This window comes from Serinus canaria, chromosome 2, assembly GCF_022539315.1.
Source record: "Serinus canaria isolate serCan28SL12 chromosome 2, serCan2020, whole genome shotgun sequence".
NCBI classification, from domain to species: domain Eukaryota; kingdom Metazoa; phylum Chordata; class Aves; order Passeriformes; family Fringillidae; genus Serinus; species Serinus canaria.
In genome coordinates this window covers 61,160,867-61,176,971 of record NC_066315.1, presented here as the reverse complement: position 1 = coordinate 61,176,971, position 16,105 = coordinate 61,160,867, and the positions used below count along the sequence as shown (strand labels likewise).

Sequence of the window (16,105 nt, the reverse complement as noted above, 5' to 3'; positions counted from 1 at the left end):
ACTTTTGGGGAATCCTGCTGTATGCTTTTATACTTGGGTGGAACTGGGTTAAGAAAGTACTTGAGAATAAAAGGTTTTTCTACTCAAGATCTGACTTCTCATTGCTAATTACATTAATCTAAAAAGTAGATAGATGTAAGAGACATCGTACCTCAGGCAGTGAATTAAAAATATGGAGTCAGGATTGGTGTTGACCTTTTTTAAGGATGGATTCACCTGCTTTGGTGATGTGAATACCCAGCCATTTCCCTCATGTGCACCTGAGCTTTTAAAACTTGTTACCTTTTAGTTTGCAGCTCTCTGTAGTTTCTTAAGTGTTTACATATGTATCTTTAGCATCATTGATTTTTGAAAGAATGTACAAGTTTGTTGGTTCCCTGTGAATCAGTGAACTCAGTGAGTCAAGTGATGCAGTCCCATGGCACTGGTGTGATATAACTTGGTATGGGTGTTTTGTGTGGAATACAGAAAGGTTTGGGGTGCCAGGGTGGGACTTTGCGAACCGCAGACACGTGTAGACATGTAAACTTGCTCTCCAGAAATTTCATTTGTGAAATTCCACAGTTGTCTGTCCTCTCTTGTAGGTATCCTGTATCCAAGGAAAACAAAGCTCAAGATGCTGTGGCTTAAGCAGGCAGTTTAGTGAGCGAACTTTGTAAAGCAAGTCCCATCTTGCACCATTACAGAGCACCTACACTGCAATAGCACTGGTGTGGCTTTGTTAAGTGCTCTTCTTTCTCCTCACTTTTCCCTTTGTATGGATGCAATCTTATTCATTACATCCTCCTGGAGAGGTTTATCGCTATGTTCTGTATGTTTTCTAAGTGAGGACTAGCACTTCTCCTAATTCCTATTTCAATATATGTGCTTGGAATGCTGCTATTAGTTTTTAGCCTGTTTATCTAATGCTCTATGACATTTACTGGAATTTCCTACCAGGAAGTTCATCCTATTATGTTCTCCAGCTCTCGGTGTCCTTCCTCCCCCAATCTCAGGGCTTGTTTGTTCAATAGACAATTTTGCAGACAACTGACAGGGTTCAAAATTTTTCTTTTCTAGGTAGCTGTGCAAATTTCCACACATAACGTGGAAGTTTCACTCAGTGAAACAAATGCAATTGCAATCTTATTTTAAAGTTAATGACATTTAAAATAATCCTTAGATACAAAAGAAAAAATGTCTCTAGGATGTATTTTGAGACTGATTTGCTTTGCAATGGTTTTTCTTTAGGATCAACCGTAAAATAATAGGAAAGATTTCTTTCCCTTGGTCCTGTTCAACTTTAGCCTTGCTATTCGGGAGGCTGAAAGTCTCCTGAGGAGCTGAAACACTGCAAGCAGCTTTGAAGTCACACTGAGATGTTGTGCTCTATCATACACCATGTGAATTGAACTATCACTTCCTTATTTGGCTTACTTTGATCTCAATGGGTAGCATAAAAAGTGGGCTCATGTTGGTGGGACTGTTACTTATAAATGCAATACAAAGAAGTTAGAGCAAGAAGTCTCTTACATGGCTGGTCTGCTGTCACATCCTGTCCCCTTTGAGTTTGTGTCCCATCGTGTTGGCGCCCCCCCCCACCCCCAGCTGCTGGCCATGAGTTTGCAAGTTCAGCATCAGGCCTGTTCTGTGACAATCTTGTTTTCTTCAAAGGATGTGCATGGTGAGAAATCACTGATGTGAACCACAACTGAAAATCCCCGAGCTCTGCCCTGGAGGCAGCAGCCTTGCTGAGGTGGCGTCTTTGGGAATGGGGTGGGCAAATGGGCTGGGAGCTTTGACACCAGTTTGCAGGATGGTGTTAGAGCCTGCTAGTGACAGGTTCAGCCTTACCATCAAGGCTCAGGCCATGCTTCCCAGGGAATGGGTGGGGATCCTGCTGAATCAAACCCACCAAAAATCTGTGGCCAGGATTCCACCCCCCAGATGCTGGTTAGTCTGGCTGCGCTCCTGCATGTGAGCATTGGGTGTTTGTCATTACATTTTCTGGAAGTTTTGTCTCCACAGCTTCCACTTTAACCAGGCAGGTGCAGCTCAGCCCCTGGCAGCTGTTGGCATCAGGGGCTGGCATGGAGGTGTTTCAGGACTTCCCTGAGACACAGGCACTCCTCACCTTGGGCAGTTTAGCAGTTGAGATGAAAACTGGGTGCAGTTTCCTGAAAACAACTTTTCATATTTCAACATGAAGTGGTAACTGGATCTTTCAACCTTAGTACAATGCAAAGCCATTGCTTCCAGTAAGAAGTAATTGTTTCGTATTTGGTGGAAAAATTGCACTAAGAAAGATCTCAGATGATTCATTTCCTATGCAGCATAGGTGTAATTCTCTTGGTTTGAGGCCAGAAACGTGGCTTATGCTTTGGTTTATGTCTTGCACAACCGTTGTAATGTCCTTCCTCTTTTAGTGCAAAGAAATTATGAAGTACTGCAGCAGAGTAGGAAAACAAGATAAGCTGCACGTTTTGCCACTGGCTGCTATGCTGAATGCAAGTCTGGTGGGGTGTGGGGCTGATCCCATGGCATTCCAGTAGACCTATGAGCCTAAAATGGAGTGATGTCAAACAGGGCTGTGTACCTTGGTGTCAGAATTATGTTAGCGTTGGTGACTATGAGATAATCTGACCAGAGGGCAGGCCAGGTCACATGGGATATCAGGATGAAAATCAAAGGTAATTAGTACATTAAGATTATAATCCTGCTTCAGGAAAAATGACCTGCTGTGCAGGTGTAGGGAGGAACCACCATTTTTCATTGCTACGTTCCAGTACTTTCTTGATTTGGTTCTGGCCATTGTGTTTCATTTAAAAGCAGTTGAAAATGTTCTGAGCAGCCAGGCTGGAGATGAGAGTGTGAAGTGCCTCATCGGGGTGGCACCGATGCGCAGCGCCGCTAGCACGGGAGCGCTGAGCGTGCCTGAAAGCTGATGTATTCCTTCCCGTGGGTGTTCAAGTGGCTTTGTGGGATGTTCTGCAGCAACAACTGGGAGGCACTCATGGCACTTGCATTGCTTCTTCCTGCACATTTATCCTGAGAGGGGAAAGCCGCTCAGTTCCTCTGGCTTGGGTCCCACTTTTAGACAAGAATTCGCCGCTGAAAGTTGGCCACCCACATTTTAACTTTTTGGAGCTAAATAAAAGTTGTGTGGTTTCATCTATAAGTGCTTACAGTTCATGGTTTCCTTGACTCTTGGGTACTTCTGAGGGAATCATGAAAATGGGAAATTGATAGAAATAGGATGGTTTAATTAGGCCTTGAAAGAAACTTCACCAGCCCTCAGTGTCAAGCACCTAATGGGGGAGGGCTGCATGTGATCAGAATGTCACTTCATTTGGTAATTGTGATGTGCTTCTTATTGAATTATAAACCAAATTAAGACATATAAAAGGGATTTTCTTTTAATAGTCATGTACATTAAAAACAAAAGAATTGAATGTAGCTGAATTAATAATTTCAATATAAGATCTAGAGAAGAATTTCCCTCAGTCAAAACTATAATAAGTTGGAAAAGGTGATAACTTAGGAAACAGAAATTGCTATAATTGAAAGTACTTTTTGGTCCTTTTTTATATACAATTGCTGTTTTTTAAGACAATTTTGGGCTTTTTTTGTTGGATTGGAAGGATCAGGATGATTTCTGTAAACTGTTTTCATTTGCTTTTAAAAGATTCTTTAAATTTTACTTTAAATACAAGCTGCTTATTTTGATGAATAAGTAGCTATTATTTCAGATCCCTGAAATTATTTATTTCTGCTTTGTGTTGATTTTACAATGTATTCAGTTTTCAAGGCACTATTTCTATATATCTTTTTGTGTTCTTCAGTCTTATGAGTGGCTATGAGTAAACCAGATTTTTGAAGTAATGTTTTCATTAAAAGTGCCATTCCTGGTCTTGTTCCTCTTGTTCCTCTGTACAGGACTGCCTGCTTTCCATAGGGAAATGATACTTTAGGAAGATTTGAGAGGACTTACAGAACTTTCCTTTTAAGGACATGCTTTGTTGTCTTTTATGTGCAAATAGTATAATTCCCAGTTATTTCTTATTTTTTCTTATTCTTTCCTGAAACCTCTTAAATGTTTTAGACTGTCAGAGTTAACTACTGAAACTGGAGGTAGTATGGTACAAATTACTGCTATCTGTGTAGACCACTGGGCTAAATATTTCTTCATGGAAGATGGGAATCCCTCTCCCTTCCAGGGGTTTGAACTGCAAATTTATTTCTGTTGTGAAATGAGGCAGCAGGAGTTGTCAGTAGGAGTTTGAGGGCAGGAACTCTGAAGCTTCTCTTGCATCTTTTTGCTGACCTTGGGTGTTTCTTTGCTTGTGAGCTGACCAGCAGAGCTGAGCCCCTTCCTGACTGAGAGCTCCTCTGCTTTCCTCTCTGTGCCTCTCCCTATTTTCCAGTCTTCCCAAATGTTTGCTGTGCCCTCAGCTGGGTGCAGCCCTCTGGCAGACACTCACAGCTCTTCACATACCTGGGTTTGTTCATTTGAGTGTGTTCTGAATGCTCAGCCTGTATCCCTTCATTCAGTGGAGATGTTTCCTTAGTGTATGAATATTTCTCTGCATTCACCCCAAGGTGTCTTTTTTCCTTTGCTTCCTCTCCTGTATTCCTTCCTTATCAAACTCCAGTTTAATTTACCCTTTCATGTAATATATTTGCTTTCTTCTCTGCAGCTCCTGACCTCTGGAACAGCTTTCTAGAGTTCATGCCTCCAGAACCTCAGGTTTTAAATTGTATTTTTAAGTGACTGCTTAATTTAGAAAACGTGGAAGAAAGCCTGTGCAAAGTGTGTGGGGATTGGTAGAGAACCTATGCTTGGCTTCCTTTCTGCAGTCAAAACTTATCTGTGCTCACTGGAAAGGCTTGCATCCCCTCCCCAGTAATATCAGCCTTGTGGTAAAATACAGAAAAGCTGCCATTTTATCTGCCCCTAGCAATTGTAATATCTTCTAGAGACTACCCCAGGCTTAGTCATCCTCCCTTGCTTAACTTGCCCATCTTACTCCTAGCTCTGAGACACCCACAGCTGAGGCCTGAGACACATTTCTCTGCCTTGCTGCTTAATTCCCTGTAGGCTATCACTTAATACAAACAATTTATTCCTTACTGTGCTTGGTTGTTTCCAATCTTACCTGTTTTTCCACCCCAGTTGACCATAAAGTAGAGTTTCTTTTCAGCTCCTCATCCCATTGTTTTTTGGAATAAGTTTTTATCTTCTGTCCCCATCTCAGCAGGCTTTGTCCCAGGTTATTTTTGTTCTCATTCTGAGATCAACTTTTGTCCTTTTGTATTTAAATCAGACTGCTGCTCCTCAAATACACCTTGAATGCCTGCTAGGGGAGCAGGGGATGTTGATAGGTCTCAGCACCTCCAAGAAGATGGAATGTGCAGAGCCTGGGAGGCCCAAGAGCTGTGGGGGAAGTTTGAAGTGGAATTTGGGGCTTCACGTTTGTAATGAAAATGTACTGACTGCACTTTTCCAAATGGCTTTGAATTTAGGGTTTTGGGGTAGTAGAATATGCCCAACTCAGATCATTCCAGCAAGATTTATGTGCTTGCTGAAGCCTAATGGATGCAGCAATATTTCAGACAAAAGATTTTCAGAAGGTGGCACAGGTAATGTAATTTTTTTAGGTCTGTCTCTTGCAAACAGTGCAATTGACTTGCATCCAGTAATAAATCTGAGAGACACATCCAGCAGGACAAATTCTCGTGTGCATATTTTGGCAAAGTTATTTTCCATGATTTTATCTCTGGACAGAATTAAAAAGTGTTTTACTGCTTCTTCCCTCAAACTTAAAAATATAATTCTCAGAGTAAATAAGGCTTTGGGTGGATATGATGCAGTCCTCAAAAACTGATGTCTGCCCTACCTGGGCACTGCTCTGCTATCTTGACAAAACCAAAACCCTGTGCTGGCTCTTACCTGATGCTTACTTAGCCCTTACTTATCTGTTACAGGGTAACACTCTAACATTTCTTCTTTATATGTTAGTGCTGCCAGTTTCTTTCCCCAAGAGCTGAAGCTGATTGCTGTGTGACATGACAGTGAAGCTGTCAGTCTGATGCTCCAAGGGGCATGGGTGGGTGTCACACTGCTCCTCAGCAGCTCTCACTGCAGGCTCATCACCCACCCAGCAGAAAGATCATTTCTGTTTTGGAGTAGGACTAAGTTACTGCTGGTAGGAACCTCTTGAACCAACTTTCTGTGAGGGCTGATGAGGACAGGAGAGCAGGGATGGAGGGAGGATGCAGAAGAGGTGGTGTCAGCGACCTGATAGTCCCAGGTAGCCATGAAGTCAAACCAGCCCACTAAAGGGAATGGGCTAGAATTTCCCATTTGCGCCTTTTGCACCCCTTTTGTCAATTAATTAATACTACACTTGCTCCTTTTCTTCTCTTCTATAAGCATAACCAGGCTCCAACCTCCTCTTGAAAGTTAATCCATGAGACTGAGTACTGTAAAGTGAATTGCATGAGGTCCTGTGTACTTGAAAATACTTAGCTTATCCTGGGAGTTTTTAAACTATTTTCCTCTAGAGACAAGTGTTCATAGGAAAGACATTCTTGTGGGTTTGCCTCTGATGTGGATTGTGGTAGCTATCTAGGTTTCTTTTTAAAAAAAGAAAAAAAAAGGGGGATTGAAGCTAAAAGTGCAAACCTACATAGGACTCAAGGTGCCACCAGATTTTAGTGGTCTGCACTGAACAATGGGTCTGTAGTTGTATCTATATCAGGGATTGCTCATAGTATTGGAAGAGAAACTTGAGTTAAAGCAGTTGATGCCACAATTTTTACATCTGGACCAAGGGGTTGGGTAGGTATCTGGTTTAGCTTAATGGGATGCTGCTTTCCTGTTACTTTTTTGTGTCTTGCTGGAATGTATCAGTTTGTGGCTTACCTGTCTCATAGTTCCATGTATTTTGTGTCCTTTCACTGTCTCCCTAAAGAATCTGGCTTCCCATTTCTTGCACTCAGGTTTCATGTCACTGAGAAATTTTTAGTGCCTTTGCTTCCTATCTGTCCTTGTCATTTGGGATGATTTGTGCTGGTGTCCTTTGGCTTGTTACTTCTTAGCAAGTCCCTCTTACCGTGTCAGATGGTTGTGCGTGCTATGAGTGATCAAGTAATGCAATAAGGACAAATCATACTAATTTGTGAAAATAGTGCCAATAATGAATACAGTGCTGTAGCAAAAATAAGTGACACAAATCAAGATGTTTTTTTAAGAGGCTCACTGATTCTGCTGATCACAGATCTTGAGATTTCTGAAGAGAAGCCAGATATCGGAAGGCACTATGAATAATTTTGAAGATGGGAGAGAAACTGTGAGTCACCAAGGATCTCTAGTGCAAACAAAACAGCACTAGGAAATCTTTAGTTTGTAACTCATGAAAGACGAAATTGAGAGGATACACCACTTCAGTCCTGCATCTTATCAGTTATAAAGTTTGTAAAACAGGAAGGGGAAGTGAGGACTTGCTGAGTGACGTCTAACATCTGGCCTGAAATGAAACATTCCTCAGGGTTTCCTAAAATTGCTTGTCAGCAATCAGGATCTTTTAAACTCCACTGAAATATTTTGCTCTCTCAGGTTTCCTGTATGCTTTGTACCCTAAAAATCAGCTGTCTTGTAGAGCTCTCTCTGTCATGTAGTATTTTTTTCACAAGCCTTACAATGTCTGTAGGTGCACTGAGCCTGACAAGAGTGTGGTGTTTGTGCCAGCCCCAGCACATGCAGGCAGGCTTTTGCTGCTCTGTGCAACCAAAGGATGCTGTCTGCGTTCTCTCAGATTATTTGAAGTTCACGGGAAAAACTTATATAAGTCTTTAACCACAAAAGCAGAGGCAAAATACTGTTGTTTGTGTCTTGCAGACAAGTTGAGACAAAAAGTTTTGATGTATAATCCAAGCCTAAGTTTCTCTTCTGATGGAGAGAGCTGCAAATCTCTGGATTTTACGTTTTAAGCGTTGCCCCTCCTTCTCACACCTGGTTTTGAGATTCTCTTTTATCTTTAATTGTATCCCTTTGGCCTAGTCTTCCCACGCCTTGAATTGTTCCCTTTTCACCCCTCCTTCCTTTGCTCTTTTCCACCCTTTCTCAGGGTAGAAAAACACTTGCATAAAAAAGTGTGAAATGTATTTCTCTGTGGAATAGCTGTAATCTTAATTTAATCCAATTACGTTGGCTAAACATATTAGCTGGATGCTTTTGTTAACACTTGACCTTTTAGAAATCTGTGTCCTTGGATTACAGAGCTGAGCAGAGCAGAGGTGTTTCTTGCTATTGGAAGCTGCTACCAGTGATCTGCTGGGAGTGTTGGTTAGAAGGATGCAGATGCAGTTTTGCCCTGTTGCCAGTGAATTTTATGCCCCTTCACACAAGATGTGGAGAAGAGTGCCTTGAGTGCTCTGCACGTGCTGTTACACCATGGGCTTGTATGAGTTTCATGTGCTTTAACTTGCCTTTTAATAAGTCTGAGGTTTGCAAGCAGAGTCCAACAGAAAGATGTTATATAGCTATCCATAAATAAATGCATATGAATTACTTTATTCAGAGCCTTCTGTTGGTCACAGATGTAAAGTAAAGTGCATAAGACAAATCCACAATACAGAAATAACTGTCTGCAACTCCATAGAAAAATACATTGTTTTGTCTTGGAGCATTGAGGAGCATTACATTATCCAGCCCTGTGGGGTGAATCTTAAAAACAAGCAAATAGTGTACTCTGAATTACTCTACCTAACTGAATAAACAACATTCTGCAGAAACAGTTGTTTGTCTAAACTTGATTAGGCATAAAACTTCTTTTTCCTGTGTCTTCCAGGTAATGTGCTTTCTATTGTTGGGATAACGAGTATCCCCAGATTTAATTTCAGTAACCTGAGTGGCAGGGAAGGGTATAGAATTGTTTCCAAAGATAGTATATTGTGTTTCTGTCTAGGAACAGAATTCATATTGGTGGTGGTTTTCATTGCAGTTTGTCTGTGTGCTGCAAAGTTTAATGGTTTCATTCACTATTTTCATTATTCAAGATGTGTTTCCATTGAGCTGAATGCAACATTTAGCTGATTTTCAGGCATTGTCTAATACTGCTTTTGCTCCACCTTACTTTAATTTAGGCAGCACATATGCTAGTTAATGTGAAATAAGTGTAGTGGTTGTGCTTTCAATGAGGACAAGTTTTTGAGAGGCAGAGAAAACTTGTCCAATGCTGCTCTTGGAGTCATGTCATGTAGGAAGTTCATTGGTCCCCTCAAAGTCATCCTCTCAGATAGTGAAGGGAAAAATATAACTTGCACTAGCACTACTTTTGCAGAAACTTAGATGGATATAATGAGTTTTTCAAAGGAAATGCAGCTTTGTGGATTCATACATGTGGGTGCTTGAGAAGCTGTCTTTGTTTTTCTTAAATGAAATGTTCTTAGCTCAAGTGAGGGCTGAAGTCTTTCATACCTATTCAAGAAAGTCCAGACTAGACTGAAATACACCATGAAATGGTCACTCAGCTTTTCAAATCTAAAAAAATTGCTGAATTTTCAAATAAAAACCTCATGAACCTAGCTTTTGAGTGATATGTTTAAGTCTGCCTTAAGATTCCAGTAAATATTTGGATTCCATTCTGTGATGCATATGGGCTATGAACCTGTACTGATACCTTGGTGTGAAAAGTTCACCACTCTCTGCCTTTCCTGTAGTCCCAACACTGTGTTTGATAAAGTGAAATATACTTCTTAACAATCCATTAATTTTTTTTTTTTTTTTTTTTAAACAGGCAAAACGAAGGCTGGAGCTGGGAGAAAGTGGCCACCAGTATCTTGCAGAAGGACTAAAGACTCCAAAGGGGAAAGGAAGAGCTGCAACAAGAAGTCCAGATAGTCCAAAAAGTAAGGGAGCTGGTAACATGCTGTCATCAGTCTGCATTACCTAGCTTAGGGTGTGTTTATTGCTGTCCTCACCTAGGTGTGGATGCAACAAACTCAACCCCCAGCTGGGCAGTGGTCAGCAGGTTTGCAGGATGCAGGGGTGTCTGCAGAGGCTCCTGGCTGCCAGATGTGTCCCTCTGCCTGCTGGGCAGCCTGCATTCTCTCTGCCCAGGGCCTGCCCTTCAGCCAAGGACACTATGCTGGGATGCTTGGAGAGGTGGATGCTGAGGAATGAAGGTGGCGTGATGGGATGGATTGCACAGTTATTAGGCAAGGCTCATCAGGCCAGCCTCCTCCTTGGCTGCAGGAGTTACAGCAGCTGGCTATCAGGCCTTCATTCCCTGGGTAGGGATTTGCAAAGATTGCTAGCTGTGCCTCAGCAGCACTGCATGAAAAATGCTCTTTGTGGCATCCGAGCTGCCTTCTGTCCCTGCAGTGGGACTCTGGATACTGCCTCTGCCTGGTTGCTCTAATTACTAATTTTTGCACATCTGCATTGCCTTGGGCAGTGGGCTTCTTGCAGCAGAAGTGGGGGCTGTAGCCCTGCTGTCCTGTTTGGGGGGTTTCAGCAGGAGAGTTAGGCTGGCAGGGGGAGCCAGATGGGGCAAGGAGAGGACTGGGGCTGCAGTGGTAGTGATGTCAGAGCAAGAGAGGCCAAGGGGTCTTTCTCACCAGTCTACTGCTTTGTATTGAGGCAGATAGGAAAAAGGAAATTGAAGATAGAAACTTAGAGCATAGGAGTTAAACAACCACAGTTGATTTAACTAAGCTAAATTTCATTGAGCTATATGAAGCTTATTTTAAATTGAAGTGGATTCTTGTAGAAATTCAGTTCTGCTTGGTGCACAGGAGGCTGCTGCAGCATTGATAAACCTGTACAAAGAATTTGGTGTGGGATGAGGAGCACAAGCCATTTTAGGTGGGACTCCAGTCACTTCTTGCCATTATCACTTTGATCCTCTTACCCTTTTCTAAGCCCCAAACAAAACCCAGACAAACCAACCACCCTTGCTCTAAATCCACAAGGTCACGTAAGTGACGTGAATGAGATTGAGATGAGATGCTGGGAAGAAATTCTTTCCTCACAGGGTGGTGAGGCACTGGAACAGGTTGCCCAGAGAAGCTGTGGATGCCTCATTCCTGGAAGAGTTTCAAGGCCAGGTTGGATGGGGCTCTGAGCAATCTGGTCTAGTGGGAGGTGTCCCTATCCATGGCAGGGAGGGTGGAACTGGATGATCTCTAAGTTCCACTTCCAACCCAAGCCTTTCTATGAATATTCTTCCATTTCCTTGAGCAGACAAGCCCTGAGTCTACCCAAAGAAATACAGCTAGCTGGTTTTCTTTGCAAGGATGCAACATCTTGGTTTTCAATGAAAAGGCATTGTATTCTTCAAAATATTTCAGGGTAATCTAAAGGTTCACTCTTTGGTGGGATTTTCAGTTTTGACTGACTTCTGCAGTTTAATGTATGACATGACCCTTGAAAACATGAAAAAGACTACCAAAATCAGCCCAAGTTCCACCCTGCATAATACTGGAAGCAAAGTAAGGGTTTGAGATGTACCAGCCCAGCAGACTTGTAGTAATGGCTGGCTCATTTCCCTTGACAAAAAGGCCTTGAACATTTAGAATTAGGCATCATTCTGATCCAAGTATTTAAACTCTTAAAAGCCCATCTGTGAAGTGTATAGATGCTGCATTTGTGCATGGAAACCATGAATTGGTCCAAGCCATTTGCTGACTTCTAATTTAGAAGATATGGATACTCTGTCCCAGTTTGAGCATTGCTTGGTTATGAAGCAATGATGATTATAAATTGTTATTTTATACCAATCTCCTCTAATTCACTTGAGTTTTCTCAAGCTGTGGAGTCTGACACTGATGGAATCTGTCATTGTGTTCACCCACTGAAGTACTAGCTAAGTCCTGCTTAATTGCATATGAAGCACTTATCTCACACGAGGGGAAAATCAAACCCTGATGAAAGCTGGCTATCAGACTGATGAAGGAGAGTCACAGGGGATTTTTTGGTTTTGCTGCCAGGATAACTAGATACTAAAAATACTATTATGAATGCACATAGTAAAAGCCTAAGCAGAATATTTCCATATGTATCTATCAGACTACTGGAAATATTTGCATTTTAAAAAACATATATATTTGCTCATGTACCTGTGACTTTTGGAAAAGTACATCTTGAAATACAAATACGTAGTGGTAAGTTGTGTCTTAATGTGAGGTATGAGAGATTTCTTCAGTAAAAATAAAAGAAGTGACTGTAATATATGTAATTTCATTTTTGGTTGCTGCTTTCGGAACGAAAATGAGAAAAAAAACCTGATTTAACTTTCTTTTTCCTTTTCCTTCCAAGCTCCAAAATCTCCTTCAGAGAAGACTCGGTATGATACATCCCTTGGCCTTCTTACAAAGAAGTTCATTCAGTTGCTGAGCCAATCTCCTGATGGGGTCCTAGATTTGAACAGAGCAGCAGAGGTCCTCAAGGTGCAGAAAAGGAGGATTTACGATATCACCAATGTACTGGAAGGCATCCATCTCATTAAGAAAAAATCCAAAAACAACATTCAGTGGATGTAAGTATTCATTATCCTTTCCCATCCCTGCTGGCTGATTTCACTATCACAGGGCCGCAGTGTTTTTCTTTTCCTGCCTTTCGTTCTAACACTTTGCTCCAAGCAATTATCCAAAATGCCTTCCAACAGGATGAAGTCCTATTTTTCTGTTAAGAAAAGTTTATAAAAAGCATTTGTCAGGGAAATTAGAAACCAGCATTTTGTTTGAACACTGGATTAATGAATTTGCTTCTGCATGTGGAGTAAGTTTTAGGTATGTGTCTCTATCTATTGCCTTCCTTGGGTTTTTTTAAGCTGTGGGTAGAAACAAGATTTTGGAAGTATTTGGAAATATTCAACTCTTGCATCTTGGTGGGAGTTCCAAAATGTGTTGTTGTGATAAAAAGATGCTTTTTCTGGAAAGCACAGTTCATGTTGACTCGCTAGGGATGGGTTTAGGGGGAAAGGATGAAGAACTTGATCTGCAGTGTAAAACCCTGTGTCTCCCCTTTACCATGGTGTAGGGTCAGATTTTACAGGAATCTTCCTTCTGTGTGTCTGCAGGGGCTGCAGTCTGTCCGAGGACGGTGGGATGCTGGCACAGCGCCAGGGCCTCACCAAGGAGGTGACGGAACTGACTCAGGAAGAGAAGAAACTGGATGAGCTAATCCAAAGCTGCACCCTGGACCTCAAGCTGCTAACAGAGGACTCAGAGAATCAGAGATATCCTTTTTCCCAAAGCCTCAAAGGTGCTCAGCCTCCTTGCTGTGCCCTGTAATGCTAGGAGACTTCCTCTGTGTGATGTCATTGAAAGAAAGCAGCAGGAGCTTCTAGAATTTGAAGAGGTTTTAATGTGGTTTGATATAAAAGCTGCTTAAGCAGCTTGAACCTGTAATGCTTCTGGAGTGTGAAAAGGAAAGCAAGAAAAGGTATACATGAAGGAGACTGTTAACATTTGTGTTCACATACAGTAGAGCCAAGAACCTTTACTGATTAATAAGTGAAGATATCCAATAGCCCTGTGTTTTTTCAAGCCTAGAGCAAAAGTTTTCTGTGTTTAGAAATTATAAAGGCATGAAAAGAAAGTCTGATAAGGTAACAGACTTGTTTAGTCATTACTTTTTTTTTTTTTTTTATTTCACTTTAAACTTTAAATATAAATTAGAGGCACATAGAGGAAAATAAAGTCGGGATTTGGTTTAGTCTGAAACTTTGTTGCAAGTTTCAGATTCCTCTGTTTAGAGAATCTATAATAAAATATAGATAAAACTTCTTTGAGCTCTCAAAATACCTTAGGCTGAATTATTTAATGTAATAGCAATACTAAATTGCATAAGGTTCATATGACTTATTTTGGCTGTTAATGCTCTTTGTAATTAACCAGTTCTCATTTTTCCTTGGATTTCTCACCTATTAGCAACACAAGAAAGCATTTTATCAAATGCTGATATGAAAACTTATTACTATATATAAAAAGTAACAATAGCATAATATATAATAAGTATATTATATATAATAAGTAATAATAGCAGCTAATAAAGTGGATTTATTCTCTGTTCTGAAGGACAGGAAGTAACTATGGGAGTACCAGTAAAAAGTACTTGAACTATGTGAACATTGACTTTGGACTGGATTTCACAGACATTTTGATGTAACCAAAGATCACCAAGGGGAATGGGGAGTAGGATCAGTACTGCCTTTTGCAAACCTGACTTAACAAGTGGTAAAAGCCTTGATAAAAGCCATTTGGGTGAAAGATGATGACCTGTCACTTTGCCTCTTGACTTGTGTGATCCAAGATAGATGCAGTATGTATTGGAGCTTGGGCAGTCTGTCTTGCTGTACTGTTCAGTAACCTAAAGAGCTAGAGCTGTATGCATGTGATCATGGCCATTTCCCAATTCTTTTCACAGCCAAAAGCACTTTAACATCTCAGGTACATGGATCAGTATGTGAGGCTTCCCCATGTAGTAACCCCCAAAACACTGTCATTTTGACAAATACTTGTTGAATAGCAAAATATTCATATTTATTCTGTGCTTATGCAGAAATTGACATTCTGCACTCTAGAGGTTTAAAGCAGCTGCTTAAACAGGCTTTAAAAAGATTGTATGTAATGTAAATTGATATATAAATATATGAATGTTGCATACATATTTATTTACATACCATTTATAGGAATATTATTTATATAATATATAGTATACAATAATATAGTACATATAATATTATGGTATATATAATAGATAAAATATATAACAGTGTGTTATATATTTTTTATATTTTATATATTTATATAATATTATAAAGTATAATATTTATATAATTTTGTATAGGTTCTATACATTATATATTTACGTTTGCAAAGCCCCTCAAATGTAAACTGAAATTAGGATTTTTGTCAGCCCGGAGAAGAGAAGACTCCAGAGAGACCCTGGAGCACCTTCCAGTACCTAAAGGGGGCCTGTAGAGGAGCTGGAGATGGAGTTTTTAATAAGGACAAGTTGTGAAATGGCTTTAAACTGAGCAAAGGTGGGTTTAGATGAAATGTTAGACAGAAATTCTTGACTGTGAGGGTGGTGAGACACTGGCACAGGTTGCCCAGAGTAGCTGTGGATGCTCCATCCCTGGAATTGCTCCAGGCCAGGTTGGATGGGGGTCTGGGCAACCTGGTCTAGTGAAAGGTGTCTCTGCCCATGTCAGAGGAGTTGGAACTAAATGATCTTATAAGATCCTTTCCAGCCCAAACCATTCTATGATTTGATGATGCTGTGTATGCACTTCTATAGCATGCATCTGTAAATTCCTGTGCACTTTTTCAGTGGTTTTCAGCTCTCTGCATGTTGATAGCAAGTGAATAAAAACTTTTGCTTCATGGAGCCTGTGAGTATTTTCAGGTTGCTGAACCTTAGCTTCTGTAGTTTCCCCCATGTAGAGGAGGAGAGGAGCACTCAGCACAGAGAATCCCTTTTGTTCCCTGAGTGGTGGCCCCAGCTGTGACATCAAAGGGAAGTTCTCACAGGGCTTCCTGGCAATCACAGTGCAGAGAACAGAAAACCTTGGGCTAAGTGCTCTGTTCAAATTTGAGAAAATGGAAAAATAATTGAAAGACTTCTGCCTTTTCTAATAGTCTGAGTGTATTGTAACCTGGGTTGGAAAATTCCTTAACAGTGATTACATTAGCTTATGTGACATATCAAGATATTAGAAAAATTAGTGGCCTTAAAGACCAAACTGTTATAGTTGTGAAAGCTCCTCCAGAAACAAGACTTGAAGTGCCTGACCCAGTGGAGGTAAGGAGAATCTGTAATTTCCTGCCAGGTTATATATAATTTTTTCTACAGATGCAGCATCTCTTAAATCTTACTGTGATATGTGCCCAGGTAAGCAGTCCTGTATTCTTACAAATTTTAGGAATGTTTCTGTAGAAAAAGAAACTTGAAACATCAGCTCACACAGAACTATCATTATTTGTTCCTTTTCACTCACTTTCAGATTTCTTCAGAGTAATCCGCACTATTTACAGATATTTTCTTTTGCTATGCTTTATGTAAAGAGAAACTTTCTTGACAATTGAAATTTCCTTGGTTTGTAACAATGTGAGG

General features: G+C 40.7%; 1 protein-coding gene across 2 annotated transcripts in view; it reads left to right on the top strand.

Annotated features, from left to right (window-relative positions):
* E2F3 (E2F transcription factor 3) overlaps nucleotides 1-16,105 on the top strand; it is a 42,101-nt gene that overhangs the window by 20,823 nt on the left and 5,173 nt on the right. For both annotated transcript variants that reach the window (XM_050970960.1, XM_050970959.1), the window contains exons 2-5: nucleotides 9,780-9,891; nucleotides 12,302-12,521; nucleotides 13,065-13,225; nucleotides 15,681-15,793. In XM_050970960.1, coding sequence (XP_050826917.1) covers nucleotides 9,780-9,891; nucleotides 12,302-12,521; nucleotides 13,065-13,225; nucleotides 15,681-15,793 — 606 coding nt within the window. The remainder of the gene's footprint in view (nucleotides 1-9,779; nucleotides 9,892-12,301; nucleotides 12,522-13,064; nucleotides 13,226-15,680; nucleotides 15,794-16,105) is intronic.